This window comes from Anneissia japonica, unplaced genomic scaffold (genome assembly GCF_011630105.1).
Source record: "Anneissia japonica isolate Jap-2015-1 unplaced genomic scaffold, ASM1163010v1 scaffold1859_len985614_cov190, whole genome shotgun sequence".
NCBI classification, from domain to species: domain Eukaryota; kingdom Metazoa; phylum Echinodermata; class Crinoidea; order Comatulida; family Comatulidae; genus Anneissia; species Anneissia japonica.
In genome coordinates, this window is record NW_022694754.1 from 955,663 (window position 1) to 976,910 (window position 21,248).

Below are 21,248 nucleotides of genomic sequence, written 5' to 3' on the forward strand. Positions count from 1 at the left end.
CAGTTTGCTGACTCGAAAACAACAAATCCAGTTTGCAGAAACGACGTAGGTGATGGGAGATACGACCATGCTTAATCCTTCGTTTCATTTTATTTCTAATTTTAACTGATAGCCTTGTCTTCCAATGTTATTTCTAATATTTTGCCTTTTAATTTTTTATATATAAATAATCGGCTCCACCCTGACGCACCTACCATGTTTTCAAAAGCACAGTATACTGTACTTCTGTACGACGGTGACGGCAAGACACCAGTTGTTAACAGCGATTACGATACACCGCAAATAACAGAGATCGATATGATGAGCGCTCATTTTAAGCATTTGAACAAGACAGGATCGAGACTCTACGCCGTCTTTCAGTAATGCTATATGATTATGCCACAGACTAGAGCGAGATGTTTACATCTTCGTCATTCAATGAATGATAAATGCGGGCTCATTGATAAATCGCTTGGGACTGCCACTTTATAATCAATCAATTTAAGTAATCAACAAAGAATTGGAATCTTCTTCCAATTACTTTCCCGTTTCTCCGTTATTTTCATGTTTCCTTTCGATAAGTGCTTGAAAATGAACTCAATGTGTTATTCCCAATTTATGTAGTAAAACATACGATTTAATCAGTCAATCAACAAATAGATCTTTGCATGCTAATCATCGCGTGCCAAGCTCGCAAATTCGGTCGCCGTGCGTTACTAATGAAATTAAAGAAGATCGGTTTGCGTAGCGTTTAAATTATAATTCCGTGCAGGAACATTAAACTTCATCAGCTGTGCCGTCTCCATTGATTCAATCATTCGAATCAAGACTATGAAAAGAATTTAAGAAACCATTCTGCAGATTAAAGAACTTCGTGAACTTAACGCAAATAGTAGTAAGACGACTGTCTCCAGTGTGTATACTGTATACACACATTATTTCACGATTTTTCACCGATGGACTTTGTGGCTTTTTGTTAGCAACATATTTAAAATAAGAATCAACATTAACGAGCTGTGGGTTATACATGCAATAAAAATCAAAAACAGGAACAGTACAAAAAACAATATTTATAGGGAGAAAATTATTTATATTGCATTTATCATCTTTACGAGGATACGAGGTGGGAAATTCCGAAGCTGGGAAGCGAGTTCCAAAGTTTAACTGCGTCATAAAACAAACTAGCATCCATAAGACTACAGTATTTGCCTTTAGAATGGGTGAACACTAAATTTTCACGAGATTTTAACTGTATATTACAATATTGTAGTTTAAATAAACAAGGTCTAAGAAACTACTTTAACACTCTCCCTATACATTCTGTAGTATATCAGATTCAATCATGTTCAAGCCATCTCAAATTAGACGTATCCGGACCTCAATTAAGCTTTTCAAATTCTTCTATTACACAAGCGTAGCCGAATATAAGATGGTTGCAGTTACAGATTCGTCTGTGACATTCTGGTGGTAGCTAGAAGCTGGTAGTTCACCATCACCATTTGACATCTTATGTTAACCTGCGCAGTCTTAGCTGTTTTTTTCACATGAGTCACAACCACACAAATAAACTATCTTCACAGACTATCACACCAAACACTGCACACATGTCTGGAGTTACCGTAATGTTTTCACAATAGGTAAATTCAAACAAAACTGAACAGCATAAATAAACAAAAAACACTAAACAATTTTCTTGTAATAATTTCATAATCTATTCCATAGTACAGCAATTCTGTCTAGTCACAACCCACGTCACCATATCAGACTATACAGGTTTTGGTACATATTTAGTCATATATATGTACAATATACAATTCTACAAAATCGATTCTTACAATAAAAATTCATCAACTCCAAAGGAGCTTAGAATGTTTGCCATTACACGGCAGCGTCCTTCGTCTTCACACTCGTCGTTATACAGAAAATATTTTTCGGTTCTCTCAAATAGTTTCATGTCTATTTACACAAAATTTGTTCACAACTTTTTTCATCAAAATCTTTTCCCTATTAACATACTGTATAATGCTCCGTCGTGGGTAAAAAGGGATTCGTACTGTGAACATAAAAGTAAGAAACATTGTTTACACTTAAATTCCATATAAAAAAGAATAATTATTTGATATGATAAGGAGGCAAGTATTTGATAAATAATATTAATAAGACTTAAATTATAAGTTCATGCTTACAAAACATTTAAATTCATTTACTCAACTGTTATGACTATTTGAACAAAATTATTGGCCAACCAATCAAAAAGATATGAATAAAACCAATATTATATGAATTATTGATAAAATAATAACCTTTGTTATTTTTCTTATCAGGTAGATAAGGATATTCAATTGCATTATCTTACTTCCTAACTTAGAAACTGAATAATTGGATGTTCAACGTTTAATTATGACAATAATAATCATCAATAATACAAGTTATTAACATCAGTATGCAATGCATACAATTGCCAACAATAAAAATTACAATAACACAAAATAAATTTTCAGTAGTTAATGTGCAAAAGCAAATTATATATTGAAATGTTTTTGTCTTATAAATATCATACCACTATGTTCCTTCATCATATTAATGAAAAGTCTGTGGCAAAAAGTAAACAATTTAATGAAAACAACAATTAAGTTATCAACTTTTAATGAGCATACCTCAAAACAATTAGGTTTTCCTTAATTTACAGACATTTTACCATAAAAAATCCTGAAACTGATTACAGCCAATTGAAGGCATATGCAAAAAACACTATGAATGGTGTTATCTAATGAGGAAAAAAGATATTGAATGCTGGTAACAATATGGGGCAGGCCATTCTAAAACCAACATCAGTGGCCAAACAAATGCAAAATGACTTTTTAATTTATTCATATTCTCCACATTAAAATGAAGGGTCATTTATTAGAAATTGACTTAATTTTACCAAAGTTATGAGAAAAGGTACTAAAGTATATAATGCTGCCACATTCTCATGCTAATGATGTGTATAAGAGACAGGCGTAGCCGAATATAAGATGGTTGCAGTTACAGATTCGTCTGTGACATTCTGGTGGTAGCTAGAAGCTGGTAGTTCACCATCACCATTTGACATCTTATGACCCTAAGTCGATGTAGTGTAAATGGGACCTAATGTTTAGACTTTAAATAAATATAAGAACAATAGATCAACTGATGTTTTCAACATTCAACAAACATTTATACTATTGACACAAGACTTCACCACTAAATGAACATTAAGAATGCTAAGATTAAAGCAATTGAATTCTCCAAAGAACCTTTCCCATAAACATGAGCCGGTTGATTATTGGTTAGCCACTGCTGCTACGCAAAGCACAATGTCTCTACGGAATTCAAATAGTTTGTAAGTTATAAAACAATCTAGGTCTAGCCTAGTGACAGCAGCACGTCGAATTAGGACAGTCTTGTGGATTGTGTTCGTGGAACATGCACATATTGCAGTACATGCCTACTGAATATTCCTAATTGGTCATTTTGGAAAGGTTCATTGAATATAACAGAGATGGTGGTGAGATTGGTTGATGAGTCTAAGAATATTCATTCAAAAGACCTGAATCACTCAATGCAAAATAATACGAGTAATAGCAGTTTAGTGTAATAATGGGAACAATTATAAAAACTGAATGAATTTTATGTACATAATTTAAATAAGTGGTATAGCATACATTAATTAAAAGCTTTGCTTTTTTTAAGAGGCAAAAAATTAAGTACCATACCAGATAATAAACTCAATAGTTTTAAAATATTAACATTTTAATTTAAATTGTAAACCAAATAATGACTATTATTTAAAAAAAAAAAGAAAGATATATTAATTTTGTTTACACCCTATTGAATGAGGGTGGTCCACCTAGGCAAGCTAATAATGTTGTGACTCTTAATGCTTTCCACTAACTAAGTTTTGAAGCTTGGGGTTAGAGAAGTTGCTGTTGGTTGTGAAAAAGGTATTTCACCAGGAGTGAACCCAGGACCATTGGGTTGGAAGGTGGGAACTTGACTACCTAACCACAGATCCAACCCACTTGAGAATGGGCACCATAGCTACAGGCAAAAAGGCCAGTAACTGTGATACATATACATACCAAAAATTCCTGCAGTATCACTGTTATTAAATAATGCCACGCTAAGTTCGTCTTTACATCTAATTACTCTACCTGATTTCAGTGGTGTTTCAACAAATTGTATAACAATAACATATGTAATTTAGGAAATAAGCTTCAGGTAAGATGCTGTAGGTTAAAATAAAGCTGTTACTTGGCCATGTGTTGCAAACTTGATAATGGCAGTGAATTTTAACCAAGCAAGAATCAACCAACATCACCCCAGGAAAGTGTCATTTGGGATCCTTTATTTATTTCATACCAGTTGAATATACTACTGTATTCACCTCTACCAGGAATGAGAATGAGGTCATCTAAATGCTTAGCAATGCTACTTCATGTAGTTCTTAGCTGCATCAATATGTCCTAAACGATGCATCATTGGAGGATCAACCAATCGAAGCAAACCTTCAAGCACTATGTTTGTTTAAAAGTCATGGAGTCATGAGACATTGCTGAAGTATCAGTCAAATGATGCCGGCCTCCAAGCTCAATGTGTAATCCATCCAGTCATAAATGATGCTGTTGCTGGAGATCGATCAATCAATGCTTATTTCCAAACTGATGTTTTTTGAAGATCTGTGCTGTTAATACTAATGCCATCGCTGGAGGATCAATCATTTGATGCCTACATCCGAAGCTCAACACGTTTACATGAAGATCCATGTGTCATGAATTATTGCCATAGCTGGGGGGTCAATCAATCACTGCTTTCATCCTAGCTAAACACGCTTGCTTGAATATCCTTGCTGCCACATTGCCAATTGGTGTCATTTATTAAAGCAGTTCGTGGCAGTGATATAAATGCCTTTCAATTGACATGCATGAACGCACACTCATCTTCCTTTCTGGGTGCTGATACATGGTCACATGTTACCGTTTCCTTTCGTTTTTCCTGCCGACTCTATGATTTGCTTCAAACATCGACCAAACTCTTCCAAGATGAGCTGCTCCCCAATGTTTGAGGCACCTCCGTTCCTCTCCGTCTCCTCTGCCTGCGCTAAAAGACACTGGCAGGTGGCCTCGGCCACGTCGTTTGTTATAAATGAGTATGGAAGCCTGAAGAAAAGATTTAATACAAAAAAATTCATCATAATGTGAATGCATTTTCACAATAAAAATTATTTAGTACAAATGAAGCAAGACAACTGACCGTTCACCAGACTCGTTTGTGATCGGCGGTTTTGATGGAAAGTCCTGGAATTGTGACAGTTTTGACTTGGCTGCTGTCTGTTGTTGAACCCTGACCTCTGCAGCATCAGCTAAATGCATCAGAGTCTTGCGTTCAGGACTCTCTTCAAAATTCTTGCAACCATAGCACTTACATGCTGATGAACAGAGTATTTTTGCCTGAGAATTGAGGGAATTGCAAAATTAAGGTTCAATATTAAACAATAAAATTCCTAGCATAGAAATAGCTATAATATTCCCAATGAATGAATATTCATGATTTGGCCTAATATCATATCAGTTAAATTAAAATACATGTAAATATAAATAAAATATTTATTGTACCTCATAACATTCGCAATAGTTCTTCAAGCAGCCTGAGCGCTTGCAGTTACAACCTTTATTGTGCCGCCTTTCCCCGGCAGTTCCTCGTCCTTTACCGATCTTCGGATGGAAAGCCTGTGGGTTTCTCTCGAGACACGAGCGAATGGCTCGGCTTCTCTCATCCTCATGAGCCAAATTATTCAAACAATTATTGCAATTACAGTTGCTACAGAATTCTCCATTAGCAAAACAGTCACAGTATCTGAGAGGCAAATAATTCAGAGCAAGGCACATGAGCATTACAAAAAATCAGATTTGTTCTCAATTTAGAAGGCCAACCTCTTCCCCCACTCCCTAATAGTAAAAAAAATCTGACAGACGAATCCAACTTCCAAATGTTACTGTACTTGAGTTTTTTTTTTACTTAATAGATATAGATGAGGCTTGTAATCCCAAAACCAGCGTACTGTCGCTAAATGTTAAACTCAGTTATTACTAATAAGAATGTGGTAGTATTGCATACTATAGTACAGAGAAGCTGTTAAATTTTACTCATAACTTATTATTTAGTTGACTCCAGTAAATGACCCATCATTTTTAAGCTTATAATGTGGAGAATATGAATATATTAAAAAGTTAATTTTCTTGTTTTAGTCACTAACACTGGTTTTGGTATGACAAGCCCCTTATTGATAAGACTTTGGAGTAACAAGGTGGATTGTTGTCTTAAGGCCAACTCAGACAGCGTCGACCGACGCAGCCCAACTCGATTTATCGTCGGGGACAGTTTTAAGCCGTCGTGAGAAATATTAAACATGTTTAATATTCTACGATGCGACTGCCATCGCGTCTGCGTTTAACTCACACACACCCGACACGACAACAACTCGCGTCGGGCTGCGTCGTACGACGCTGTCTGAGTTGGCCTTTACATGTCTGAAAAGGAAAGATGTGACATGATTGATAGTTTTTCTTTTAGATAGTTTTTCTTTTATGTTTTTTCTCTTTAACTATTGACCGATTTCACTGATGATTTTGTACATGTATATTTTTAAATTTAAATTTTATTGATAGGCCTATTTTTCTAGAATATTTTATGTTAATTTAATTCTATGTTCTCACTGGCATCGGAGAGCCACTAGACAGTAATTCAGTTCACTTTTTAGCAATCCTGTCCGGCCAACTGAGTTTCGTTTTTTGCTCTCTGTAATCTTGTGTTTGTCAATTTCAATGTTTTTTGGACGAAATAAATCAAATGAAAATGAAATATAGTGATAGTAACATATCTACTTACAATTTCAAACATTGAGATCTTGTGCAATTGCATGGCTTCCTAGGCCGTGTCCCTGGTGCTTCTGGTTGACTGCTGCTATCATAAAAAAAAAATGTAACATTGACAAATTAATCCAACATAATGAAATGATTGTTGCAACCATTATCAGGGCTGCTTACTCATACAATCTTTCAAAAACTTGCATTACTTTACCGTTATCGACTTGGAAATTATTCGAGTTAGGCAGAGTCAACTTCAGCAACTTTAACTGTACATGACAAAATGTTATGAATGACACAAGTTAAATGTTAAGACTTCCCAAGCTTTTTTTTACCAAAATCATAGACATCTTAACACAAGTGAATCTAACCTTGCTATAGGTTGAACCTAGTGAATCTAACCTTGCTATAAAGGCCCTACTATTGACACACAAACAGTACAGATTTATAGGAAGCCACAGTGATAGATAATCACTTGTATTTAACTCACCCGTTGACATTGTGCCGAACAGCTGGTGGCCCTGCTGTAGTTGGTGCCTTGGTTGAAATTGGAATATATGATGACGTTGAGCAATTTTGAGACTGCTGCCCAACCTAAAATATGATGACAAAAATATAGATTAAATATAAAAAAAAGCACTGTCTGACATAAAACATGATTTGTTCAATCACAAGAAGTTTCAGGTTAATCACTGTTGGTAATACAGTGTCTACAACAACAAGAAAATATGAGGCTTGCCATTCAAAAACCTGTGTAGTTAGCATAAGAATTCGGCAGTTTTATATACTTCAGTACCTAGAAGCCATAAAACCTTTACTCATAACTTTGGCAATAGTAAGTCAATCCCATTAAATGACATCATTTTTAAGCTTACTGTTTGGAAAATATGAATATATTAAATAGTCAACTTTCATGATTTGGTCACTAATGCTGGTTTTGGGATGATAAGCCTCATATGTAAAAAACTTTTAACAATAATCCTGCTTACAGGTGCAATGTACTGTAAAGGTAAAACAGCAATATTCTGGGGAATGCTGTTCCCTGCCAAGAGCGTTGTCCCCGCTGGAATGCTAATTTTCCCAGGTAATTGTCCACCGACTGTGTTGGGCTGGATCTGGAGTGGCCTGTTTGGCATAATCATTCGTTTGGCAGTTGTTGTAGTGGATGATGCCGTCGACTTCATTACAATCTGTAGGAAGTAAACAAATAGCCTTTGCATGTTATAATAAGTACAAAGGGACAATTTGTGTTTTATATGACAAATATCTGTGACTTGCCACATGACATTTGTCACATGAAACTTGACACTGAGCATTTCTGACCAATAACAACACTGAAATGAAAGAACTGTTTATATAAAAACATGCAACACACTACAAAAAGTATAACAGAAAAAAACACACAACTAAACAAAAATTGGGGAGACTGGCCAAAACGCATATAGATCTACTTAAAGATTACACTGGATGCTTCATCAATGAACTAAAGACAATGCTGTCAGATAGACCTGAATGTAAGTCAAGTCAGTCCGAGCATGCTGGACCTAAAGTAAACAAAAAGTTCAATGAACTGTGTATTTTCAAATGACAACGCAAGATATGGAATGAAATTTCCTATAGGAATGGTGTTTTTTTTGTTTATGTATACCCAAGTTAGGTCACGTGACCGCAAGTAAACAATCATTGCAAAATCCCTCTATTCTGGGTAGTGTATAGCATTTTTCACAACTTCATTCAAAGCCTTCAAATCATTTAAATCTGCAGCGACCATGTAAAAAACACTGTAATTACTAACAAGAGGCTACACTGACCTGTGTTGCAGGTGCAATTGGTACTGTTTGCATTTGATATTGCTGAGGCAGAAGACCACTTGCATTTGACAGTATCACTTTATTTCCAGAGACATGTTGTACTATATTTTTAGCTTTAAAAAATAAACAATTCAGTATGTTATGATCTTCACTGTCATCATTTTTTTTGTTACCATATTAATCCTCATTGCATTTTGCTGTTCTTGCATTAGGGTGTGGTGAATGACTTCTGTGGCAGCAATAGAGAGGTGCTTACTACTACTCACATTATTTCACGACAGCCGCTTAAATAAACCAGAGCATCAGGGCAACCCCTTACTCTTCTGAAAGATGCAAAGGGTTCTTTAAAGTGCACACAGGCCACATGTGTACATTGGACCTCTGGTCATTTACAACCCACTCTTTAACAAAGGCTTCCTCAAACTAGTACCACTTATATTGTCATTTCCAAATCTCCTTCCAAAAACTTTGTTGGCACACTTTACATATTATACTTTACCTTTTCCTACTGTAATTAACTTTTGTAATTATCTTCTTTAGCCATGTTAACACTAGGAAAATATATTAAAACAATAATAAAGCAGGAAATTCCTATACTGTACCTTGTGTATTTGTTGAAATTGTTGATGATGGCACTGAGACCAGACGTATGTACGGAAATTTGTTGCCAGCCACTTGAATGGGTTGCAGATTGCCAGCACTGGTGAATGTCAGTGAGGTGCCAGCTTGCTGTAGACTACTAATTGCAGATGCATTTTGCTACAAGGTGAGAACACGGATGAAGAGGATGAGAAAAAAAAATAGCCATATGGGAGATGAAAGAAAAGAATGTGAATGAAAAGGTTAAAATAAACCAGTAGGATAAGAACATCAACAGAAAAAATGAGAAGAAAAGGGATAGGAAGGATAAGAAAATAAACAATAAGAATAACGAGGAAAAAAGATCAAGGATAAGAAGAAAATATTGAGGATAAAGAGGGGTTAAGAGGAATAAGGAAATCGAGTAAAAACATGAATGATACAGATGCGAAAAACATGAGAGAATGAGAATAAATATTAAAGAAAAGAAGAACAAAGTGGATTGAGTAAGAAAAGTTTTTAACAAAAACAAAGAGCATAAGAACAGAGAGAAGAAACAAGATCAATTCCATTTAGGATAGCTACAGCAAGGATAGGTGTTTGCTTTCCTCTGTTTGGAACAATGTGTTTGCTTTAAATAATGTTATTAAAAAATAAACACACAAAAGAGTAGAAACATAGAACCATGAAAGATAATTCTACTTACAACACCACTTGCTATTGCTGTTGTTACTGAAGGTGTTGTCTTTGCTATGGTATTGGCCGTTGATACCAATCCCTTTATGATAACTTGCTGTGGTCTTGGAGGGGCCGGAGCAATCTTCTTTGGTGTTGTGGATACTGATTTCAAAGGACTTTTAACCTGCGTTGAACTGGGGGTGACTGCCTGAGCAGCCATAAGCTGGGACATTGCACTGCTTGTTAATACAATGTTCTTAGTGTTCAGTAGACTGCCCTGAGTGACAGTAACCACCTTGACTGGTGACCCCGGTGTTAACACTTTCCCGTCAACTGCCTGTAAAATTGCAGATGTTAACTTTGGTGTAGTTGAAGCAACTGAGGCCGATACAATTCTATTAGTGTTTGGGTTTTTAGTTATTATCACTTTGGTCAAAACTTGATTTTGTGCCATCGTCGGAAAGCTCCGTTTCAAAATAGCCTGCACGGCCGGTGAATTTGCACCAGGTGGCAATGCAGATACTGTGATCACAGGCTTTGAAGTGTTCAGTGATACGGGAACAGCACTTGATGTTAAATTTGGAGCAGACAGCACAAGGGTCTCTCCTTTACTCGTCGTTACCACTTGTCCAGGCTTACCAACTACACTGACGGTTTGTCCCTGTGTGGTAGCTTTTGTGACGTTCTTACTGGTATCCATATTGCTCGTGTTTTGAGTGCCACCACTGGACATGTTTAATGATGAGTCCTCTATGTCCAGAGCTCAAATGATTATATTTGTTCTAAGAAATATACTTTATGTCATCCAATAGCTGGTAGCAATGCATTCCTACAAATAACAAAAATACATTTTTGGATAATGGAAGCTACAATTTAAAGGCATATTGTCCCATTCAAAATACAAAAAAAAAAATAAATAAATAAAAATCATTATTGGTCATTTTGTGAAGTAACATAAAAACTATGAACTTGATCATAGAAATTAGTGTATTCAAAAAATATTTACCCATAATTTTACAGTGAAAAAGGATGGAAACACTTCCAGTCACTGGATATTTTTATTATCATTTTAATATCAAGTATAAAAATCAAGGTACGAAAATTTGTATGCTCAAGGTAATAAATTGTATGCTACTGCAATATGAGTAATTTAAAAATTATTTTTTAAATGGTTTTTTTTGTCAATTTCAGAGGACAATGCATCTTTAAAAAAAATTTATTTTTTTGTAATATTTTTAGTAATGATCTATCCTTGACTCATTGACCAGGGAGGTATAAAAATAAGAGGAGAGAGCTCGAAATAATTATCTAAAGACCATCTGTCCATTAGTCCTTATAAGGCAAGGAGAGCAAAAACACCGCCGTCTTTGAACAACCTTTGTTTGTTTACTTAAGATCGTCAGAACCCATAACCTTAGCAGCCCACCCTCTATCGGTTAACGATCATATTCTAAAAGAGCGCTAAATTTTGAGACAACTTCAACAAGATCGTCCTTTGTCCAGGCTTCTAGAGCATCATCACAAGCGATGCAAATAGGAAGTCAATACTGAATATTCATATACTTCCGGGTTTAATTTTTTCGTTTTTCAGGAAAATTGAGATTATTCCGGCGGATTTTTTCTGCATTATTGTAAAGTAATATAAAAGTAGATAGCATTAATGTTAATATTAGTGTGCTATATTGTGCTTCCTTTAAAAAAATGGTTAAAAGATGACAGATAATCTGTCCATCAACAATTTCCGTCAAGGCCTCCCATTTTGGTTGCCTGGGCAATTTAGTGCAGGAGGGCTGGTAAAGAATATATATACAGGGAAATGTTTCTATTTTTATACCTCCCTGATATACATATTATACTTATACTTATACTTATTTTTCCCTCACAAAATAAGACACTTACATACACCAGGGAGGTATACAAAATTATACTACCCTGCTTACACCCAAGTTTTCTGTTTAACTTTATTATTTATTGCATAAATTTCAATGTAGGCATAGTACGCTTGTTTTGTATACACAAAAAAAAGTCCAAGTGCCGTGTCTTCAGCCAATCAACATGCTCTTCTTTTTAGAAACTGTGAACCCTTGGTTTCCCTGCCGGAGTATTTTTTAATCGATACACAGCACGTGGGTTGCGTGAAGCTCCGTGCCGTTAAGTCGGCCTGCTGCGGTATTTCTTCGTAAGCTACAAGATAAATCATAGATATCGCCTGCACGAAAAAGAAGTTTGTTTTGCATATTGACAAGTATAAGGAGGATATAATCATTCCCTGCGCAGGCCTTACTATACAGTCTGGCATGTATAGGCTTAGGAAGGGTGAAAAAATGACGTCAACATCAAGACAAGGTCACTCGCCTATCTACTAACCTAACCAGGCCTAGCCGCTAGCCTAGGCAACCCTGACACCTTGTTGAACATTTATAGGCCTACCTTCCCCCAGACAGGGCCATGCAGACCTGCGTGATTCTTTTTTTCTACCCCTGCTTGTAAACTTGTACTATTGTAGAAAAGAATTTCTGTCTACCACCACCTTGCTTGGATGAATAAATTAAAAGCGTACATGGTAGGCCTACTAGGCCCAGATATAAATTCTTCTGATATCATTGGGTTTATTGTGTAATACAATTTAATCTAGATTTATTGACTTATGCTAAGCTAAGCCTTAGCTATTATCATACTAAATGTATTACCAGGGGCTAGCCTAGCTGCACAGTGACAATGCGACACGAAGTGTATTGACAACATCCGTGATCGGGAGGGTTCCTTATGTCGGGCCTAGGTTTCACACATATTTTGACATTTATCAATGGAATAAAATGCTTAAATACATAACATATAAATACTTAAAGAGCTGCAGGTCTCACCTAAAGTATAGATCATCAAAAATCGTTCTTAGGAAGGGAGTTTCGGGCAGTTGATTTAGTGAAATTTGTTCAAAATCACGCGCCCACCATTACTATCCCATAATGAAAGCTATGCCACTAAAAAAAAATTAGGCTTGAAAGTAACTGTTATATATTATAAAAAAACATCGTAGAAATAGAAAATACATTATATTAGCTTTTTAAATAATTATTTTTTATGATTTCTATTTTTATATATTGTTTTAATTGATAAAACTATTAATAAATTTGTCTGACAATTTTCCTTTTGGAATTTACTTTCTTCAAAATGGCTGCGTCCGCACGGCAACAACTTTCCACCTTACTGTCTTCTTCTGGATCACCAAAAGACCTGGCAGACAAGTAATTTCCAAATGTGATATTTAGCATAGGCCCTACTATCTTTTTATTATATAAAAATGGTTATTTTTGTTTTTGTTGACCAGGATTCAGTATCTAAATGCGCTAGGCCTAGCAAGAAGGTAGGCTAGACCTACCTAGTCCTAGGCCTATTTTTTTCATGCTACGGACTATTGGGCTATTTGACCTATTGTACTAAAGACTAGGCCTGGCCCTAGGTCCTAGTACAAACAATTTCCCACTGTCAGTGTCAGTACAGTGGTATATCGTACTTACCTTTCTGAAGTGCATTAACGTAGGACTAGGCCTATGCATAGTCATGATGTTTCATCTGTATTTAGGGCACATAGAAAAAATTATTAGATGTCACTCTTTTTTTTTTTTAATGGTTTTTTAAATTTTTTTATTGGAACAATATAATATTGTTTTTTTTTTATCGATGAGGGAGGGATCGTTTCTCTTTGGCAAGAATATTGTAAGGTAAATATTGTATAAAAAATGGTTTAATTTAATGTTTTTTTAAACAAAATGTATTTCCAGTCACAAAATTACATTGTTTTTTATGCTGTTGAATTGAAATACATGTCAAATGATGCCACAGAAATTTTTTTTTTTATTCCCGCATCAATATTCCCCAAATTTTTGACACGTGCGGGAGTGAACCTACAGTAGGCCTACTTTTCTAGAAGACAGCAAAATGTAGCACCTTTGAGACTAGGTCAGGCCTAGTTGTTGAGTGTTTATATCTTTTATTAAACAAATATGAAATGGAAAGTCAATTCAGTTCAAGGCAGTAGGAGGTGGTTGTTGGTCACAAAGTCAGACCTTTTATTGTTAATTAAAATTTCAACCAGGAAAAAAAAACATAGTCTCATACAGACTGAAATCCTATACATTTTGAATTTAAAACTGTTTACTCTGATATTTATATATTCAAAAAATTAATGAAAATTTAAATTAAAATTTCTAAACATGTACAATGTTTTCTTTAAAAATATTATTTTAAAATAATTTATTGTGGTAAAATAATGGGTGAACACTTTTTATATAATCTAATTTTTATGTTCAAGTTTAGAATTTATGTTTATGTTAAGTAAATTTCAAAATTTATTTTTGACAATACATGTAATATGTAATATAGTATAGTACTGCAGTGTATTGTAGTAGTATTTATCCTATGAATTTATGTAAAGTTTCAATTTTCGGGTGAAATCCCATAGGCCCCATATATAGGCCTACTGTATTTTTCACATGTATACTTTATTTGTATGTGTAGGCAGTGATTTATGTTTCTGTGATATACTATAAAGTTTGAATTGAATTACTTGTTTTTTTTTCTGCAGATATCGTAAGGTTTTGGTGTATATACAGTCTCTGACAGACAATGATCTCACCGATGGTTTCCAAGCATTTATAGAAACAAGTAAGAACATAATATGTTCCATCACAAAATGAGGAGCAACCATATCATATTATTATATGGTTGCTCCTCATTTTGTGGTGAATACTGTAGATAGTATTAAGGATCATTTTCTTATGTACATTGTATTTTGTAATTTTCTATGATGTCTAACTTTCAGTGGTAAATGAAAATGTTAGTTTAGTGATCTCCAGACAGTTGCTCACAGAAATTTGTGCCCACCTAGCCTCTTTGCCAGACCCTCTTTCATGTCAAGTGTCAAACTTCCTTCTAGAGAAAGTTCATCCCAGAGTGGTGTCATTTGAAGAGCAGGTAATTTTCATTAAAATTGTCATCACCAATTAATAAAACAAAAATAATGAATAGATAAATAAAAAGAAAAGTATAAACAAGTTATAAACATGTTTCAGGTCCCACCTTTTGATTTTTTTTATCTAGCATCTCCATGTTCATAGGATCAAATGTTGGTTATGTTTCATATTTCTCAGGTTGCTACTACCAGGCAGCATTTGGCAAACATTTACGAAAGGGAATCAAAATGGAGGATGGCCGCAAATGTACTTGTTGGAATTCCATTAGAAACAGGTCAAAGGTAATTTATGTACAAAAATATTCTTTATTTCTAATCTAAGTTTTTAACAATGCAATAGCATTTCAAATACAGTAGAACCTCGTTTTTATGTACCCCAGTTATACGAACCCTCGGTTTTACGTACCCCTCGTATCGACGATGACGTCATCAAAAACTCCGAAAATATTCAAAACAAACGGCCCTTTTCAGAGCAACCATAATTAAAAAGACTATAACAATAAACTATAACAATACAAACCATAATGCAACGTATTTTCATTAAACAGCAACGTTGATTGAGTCTAAAACCGGCCGGTTGTTATAATCTAAAACCAAGTGAACTGAGTGAGATGAACAACTACCGATGGTGCTCAAAATAATTGCTTTCCTCCTTAGCTTCGTGTGGCAAACCATGGAAAAACTTGTCTGGTCTAATTTTCTACACGAAGCTGAGTAGGCATAGTTTCGTACACGAACGCTAATTGGTTGGCTCGCCCAGTGCATATGGGTTTAGTTTGTTTTAACAGGCCCAGACAACACCACAGCTCTGTTGTTTAGACTAGGCATGAAGGGGAATTCCCAAGTTATACCTTTGTCGTTAGGTAATCTTACACTATTTTCATGTTCTTTTGTTAAATAAAAGACATAATGGGATGAATTAATACACTAGACACATGGTTTTATTTCAACACTTTATTATGACATCGTAAAGTGATGAATAAAAACACTAAACACATGGTTTTATTCGTAGGCCTAGAGGCTAGGTCTAGTCTAGCTAGGTAACATTGTTCGTTCATACATACGTATATTGAGCGTTACGTATGTATTAGGTCAAAGGTTACCACAAATTTAACCCAACCTCTATTTTACGAATCCCCCGATTTACGTATGCCCTCCGGTCCCCTACCGTACGTAAAATCGAGGTTCTACTGTAATTGATTAAACACTTTGATAGATTTATGTTATTTTCTTGCAATCTTTCTATCCTTTGTTTTCTTTATTTTAAGTTGGTGGTGATATTATGTATCAAAATCAGATTTCTAGTCTATGTAATTAATTGTAATTATAGACAATAATGTTGTCTAATTTTGTTAATAGTCTTGGCACTTATATACAACTCATTCATTTGGGTATCACAGCGCTTTACATCTTAACATTTTAGTCGAAAACATTTCTTTGTATCTTTTGCTTTTTAAATATTCATTTAGATCATGAATAATTATGCCTGAATAAGTGATTGTTATGTTAACTGACTAAAATGGCTATAGAGTACTAATGAAAATTGTTAAGATTGTAGTATATTTTTTCATCTCAGGCAGTACTCTGTAGACTACAAGCTGGAAACATACTTGAAGATTGCTAGGCTTTACCTGGAAGACGATGATCCTGTACAAGCCGAAGCATACATCAAGCGGGCGTCCTTGCTTCAAGCCGAATCCAAAAATGAGCAGCTTCATATTCATTATAAGGTAATGATATATTATTTTTTTATAACAATTAAAAAAAAAAACATGTAATCATGCCACTTATGTAATCATCCCCATGTGAATAATTATTACCACCTGCATAATCATCACCACTTGCATATTCATCACAATCTGCATATTTATCACAATTTGCATATTCCTCACCACATCACCTCTTGCATATTCATTACCATATCACCTCTTGCATATTCATTACCATCTGCATATTCGTCACAACTTGAATAAGTACCGCTTGCATATTCATCGCCACCAGAATAATCATTAACTTGCATATTTATCACCACCTGCATATTCATTACCACCTGCATATTCATCAGTATCTGAATAATTACCACTTCTTGCATATTCATCCCCACCACAATAATCATTACTACCTGCATATTCATCATTACCTGCATATTCATTACTACCTGCATATTAATTACTACCTGCATACTCATCACCACCTGAATAATTGCAACTTGCATATTCATCCCCATCAGAATAATCAATACCACCTGCATATTCTTCACCACCTGCATATTCCTAACTACCTGCATATTCATCACCACCAGAATAATTACCACTTGCATATTCATCACCACCAGAATAATCATTACCACCTGCATATTCATCATTACCTGCATATTCATCATTACCTGCATATTCATCACAACCTGCATATTCATCACCACCTGAATAATTACCACTTGCATATTTATCCCCACCAGAATAGTCATCAGCACTACCTGCATATTCATCACCACCTGAATAATTACCACTTGCATATTCATCACCACCTGCATATTCATCACTACCTGCATAAATACTATCTGCATATTCATCACCACCTGCATAATCCTCAGCACATCAAGATGATGTTTTGTTGAAATAAACTAAGTAAAGTATAATTTGAGCTTATTTATTTTGATTGAAATATTTTATTGAATTAATGTATTTGTAGGTATGCTATGCCAGGGTTTTAGACTATAGGCGGAAGTTCATTGAAGCTGCACAGAGGTACAACGAGCTGTCCTACAAGACTATCATTGCAACAGAAGAAAGAATGACAGCGTTAAAACATGCGTTACATTGTGCTATTCTGGCTTCAGCAGGTAAGAAGCACTTCATCTCATCCTACTCTTCTTCTTCCTCCCCATCTCCATATCTTTCATCCTTTACATACACTCCTAATTTATGAGGGGGAAGCCGATTCTCTTGAGTTACAGTGAACTTTGATTAACTCTCTTGGTCCATGGATGCCTTGACATTTGGTCAATGTATAATGATTTGACATTAAGAATATTTCTTCTTTTTGGTTAATCCAGTTAGTATCAAATTTGGTTCCTTCAAGTCTTAAATTCATGTAGCTTGATTGAAACATTTTCAAACACAAAACAATTATGTACTTTTGATTTATTTTGTTGCACTCCAAGAAACTTGAGGTACACTTTCTCCATCAAAAGGCTTCTTCTAAGAATGGATTGACCTGATAGAAGCACGAACTCCTTTAGACCAAACCCAGCACCTTACGATTTTTTTAATCATGCTAGAAATCTACTCATGAGTAGCCCACAGACAAATAAATATTGTTTGTTGTTTCCAGGGCAACAAAGATCAAGAATGCTGGCCACCTTGTTTAAAGATGAGCGCTGCCAGAAGTTGCCGGCATACGGCATCTTAGAGAAGATGTATCTGGAGAGAATAATCCGTGGTGATCAGTTGAAGGAATTTGCAGCATCACTGGCTGAGCATCAGAAAGCCACAACAGCAGATGGTGAGTAAGTTGCCTCATTCCGAACAGTAATTGGAGCTGAAGCTCGTCAGTGGGGGTACCAATGGGGAAAGGGGATAGGGGACTAGAAGTCCCCATCGGAGAAACCGATCCCCTGTTTGCCTTGACTTTAGAACAAAAAACCCAACTAAATAAAAAAGAAAATTATTCAAAAGACTACTACCAGGGTCTGTGCAAAGGAGAAACTGTGTTATTCATAATTGGTGAGAAATTTTTTTCTCATATTTTTCACTTATATCTAACTTTCACTTAAGCTAGGTTTTTGTACAATCGCTACACGCTATTGCCGACAGCTTTCGGTGATGTGGATCGGTCGGTTGAATCGGGGAGCCTTACACAGTACAACAATTGCACTGAAACATGGTAGCGACAGTGTAGCGATTGTATGGAAACCAAGCTTTAAATATACAAAGATAATCAAATCTTAAAATTTATAACTCATTATAGATGGTATATCTTCACATAAATTTCTATAAATGTCTGCCACTTTTTTTGCAGGATCCAGCATCCTAGACCGTGCAATAATTGAACACAACTTACTATCAGCCAGTAAACTGTATAATAACATTACCTTTGAAGAACTTGGATCTTTGCTGGAAATACCACCAATTAAGGTGATTTTATATGCAGTGTATTTTGGCTTTATGAACTCTATTCTGTTATTATTAAAAGTTGTATGAATTTGGTCTTCATGCACAAAAAAATGCTGGGTGTTGGAGATTTCAAATGCAAAAATACTGTATCCCATTTGATTATAACAAAATGACCTCAACATAAACTAGGTGAAACAAATAAATAATAATTATAAAGAAATTATAAGTAAAATGTTACCAAAATAGGATTTTGAGGCTTACAGTTTTGACTGCTTGATCTACTGTATAATTTTAGATTTTCCCCAGGAGTCAAATTCAGAATTTTTTTTCCAGGGTCTATAATTCTGATTTCCACCTCCTAGGGCAAGTTTGATTTTTTCGGGGTTGTAATTCTGAATTTAATTTTCTCCACTGCCTTAAAACATTTCACATTGGCTCAAAAATTATTGCTTGTCTTACTTTTTGTCAGGCTGAGAAAATTGCATCGCAGATGATATCTGAAGGCAGGATGTCTGGCTACATTGACCAGATAGATAGCATTGTCCATTTTGAAAGTAAGTTTTTTCTATTATTGGATGATTAATGATTAGGAAAAAACTAGTTTTTTAAAATTGGAATTAAACTATTTTACTGAGTCTTCTGAAGCAGGTACAGACAATCAGCAAATGCTATTGTTTGTCAATAAATACATTTAATCATTTTAAAGCTACGTTTACACTAGACACAATAACGACACGATACAAATGCGCTCAGTGATGATATGTCATGTCTAGTGTAAATGTAGCTTTAGGGGAGACTTTTTTTATACCTTGTTTAGTGAAATCCAAGTTTGAAGACTACTTCTAAATCATGTCTATAAAAATGTAATTTTGTATTGTCAAATACAGTTAAACTTGCCTAAATCGACTTTGCCTATGTTGAATAATTTCTAAGTCGATCTAATTTTATATGCCAAATTGTTGTTTTCTCCATTAATTAACAATCTGTAAGTGGATCTTATCAAAGTCGAACAATTTTTCAATGGCATTTTGGATTCGACTTAGGCAAGTTCAACTGTATACCGGTAATTTACTAAAGCTTGTTTGAATATTATTTAAAACTACACATTTGATTAAAAGTTTTTTAGTTACACAGTAATTAAAAAAAAAAGTATTTCAATCTTTCAAGAATTACTAACTCTAAAAGTACAGTATATTAGCTACGGTACATTTTGCTTTTATATGCTTTGTATTTTTGCTAATCAATTAGGCATTCTTTTCTTCACAGCACGGGATGCCCTCCCCCAGTGGGATAAGCAAATTCAAAGTCTATGTGGCCAAGTGAATGATGTCATCGAGAAAATCCAACTACACGCCCCTGACTGGACAGCGGCACTAGCTGACAATCAAATGGTGCAATGAGGAATACTGTATCATGATTTATATTTACCATCTAGAACACTATTTCCTGCCTGTGGTAGTGATGTCCTTCTATTGCATAAGCTTCATAGCCAACTTTATTTATCATTGTCAAGTGATTATTTTTCTGCATATGAAGTATTGCTATCTATATAGCAGAAGTCACAGGTTGAAAAAGTTCAGTAAGTTAAGCAGTTTGCCAGGACCCCAGGTCAAAGGTCAAATGTAATGGACAGTGTAGTTAAAAAACAATTGCAGTACTGTGAATGTTCATTAGCTGAAAAAGACAAGCTAATGCCATAAAATATTTGAATACCAAAAAAAAAAGTTTAAAAAGTGGCAGGAAAATGAAGGGTCTATTCCGAATTCAAGAGGATTGAGGCAGTTATAGGGTAACTACTGCAACTTCTCAAGGAGATATAGGAAAAAAAAAAATTGAAAATTGAAGTTTCTGAGCAAAAATTCTAATCTTATCTGGTGCTCTGTAATATTGTATAATCCCATGTGTGACACTAAACAAACACAGCAAGTATGCTATAAAATGGATCCACTGAAGCAGCTCACTTAAAAAGGTTATAATCGTTTAATAAACATTTTTTTTACTGAAGCATTAATGTAAATAAAATACTCTAAATCAAGATGACTGTAGTTTTGTTTGCTATTTTGTAGTATGTTTTGTACGAGTCCACTAATTGAAACAGTTTAGCTATATTTTATATACTGTAGCTGTTATATTACTGTATAACTAGTTTTTTTTAGGTGTCATGGATAATTTTAACCCCACCAGGTAGTTGTTGGAAATTGTCACACCATTGCAGGCTTACAACCCC

The 21,248-nt window shown here is 34.9% G+C and overlaps 2 protein-coding genes across 4 annotated transcripts; one reads left to right on the top strand and one right to left on the bottom strand.

Moving 5' to 3' along the window:
• Positions 1 to 3,751: 3,751 nt before the first annotated feature.
• Positions 3,752 to 12,926, bottom strand: LOC117101273 (protein lin-54 homolog). 3 transcript variants are annotated; one of them, XM_033241234.1, is made up of 10 exons: positions 12,799 to 12,926; positions 9,963 to 10,763; positions 9,280 to 9,436; positions 8,678 to 8,790; positions 7,856 to 8,056; positions 7,357 to 7,460; positions 6,889 to 6,960; positions 5,616 to 5,856; positions 5,254 to 5,450; positions 3,752 to 5,159 (listed from the first exon to the last, which is right to left on the bottom strand). In XM_033241234.1, exons 2-10 carry the CDS (start codon positions 10,665 to 10,667, stop codon positions 4,967 to 4,969), a joined length of 1,983 nt encoding a protein of 660 aa, XP_033097125.1. In that variant the 5' UTR covers positions 10,668 to 10,763; positions 12,799 to 12,926; the 3' UTR covers positions 3,752 to 4,966. The 3 variants fall into 3 exon arrangements, with proteins under 3 accessions (XP_033097125.1, XP_033097123.1, XP_033097124.1); XM_033241232.1 differs by having other exon boundaries at positions 6,889 to 6,963; XM_033241233.1 differs by lacking the exon at positions 12,799 to 12,926 and adding an exon at positions 11,834 to 12,727 and having other exon boundaries at positions 6,889 to 6,963.
• A 166-nt stretch (positions 12,927 to 13,092) lies between these two features.
• On the top strand, positions 13,093 to 21,058 carry LOC117101274 (COP9 signalosome complex subunit 4-like). The gene is made up of 10 exons (XM_033241235.1): positions 13,093 to 13,179; positions 14,520 to 14,599; positions 14,757 to 14,908; positions 15,085 to 15,188; positions 16,483 to 16,636; positions 17,598 to 17,748; positions 18,240 to 18,410; positions 18,927 to 19,042; positions 19,491 to 19,575; positions 20,288 to 21,058. The coding sequence occupies exons 1-10, from the start codon at positions 13,106 to 13,108 to the stop codon at positions 20,419 to 20,421; spliced, it is 1,221 nt and encodes a 406-aa protein (XP_033097126.1). The 5' UTR covers positions 13,093 to 13,105; the 3' UTR covers positions 20,422 to 21,058.
• The last annotated feature ends 190 nt before the right edge of the window (positions 21,059 to 21,248 follow it).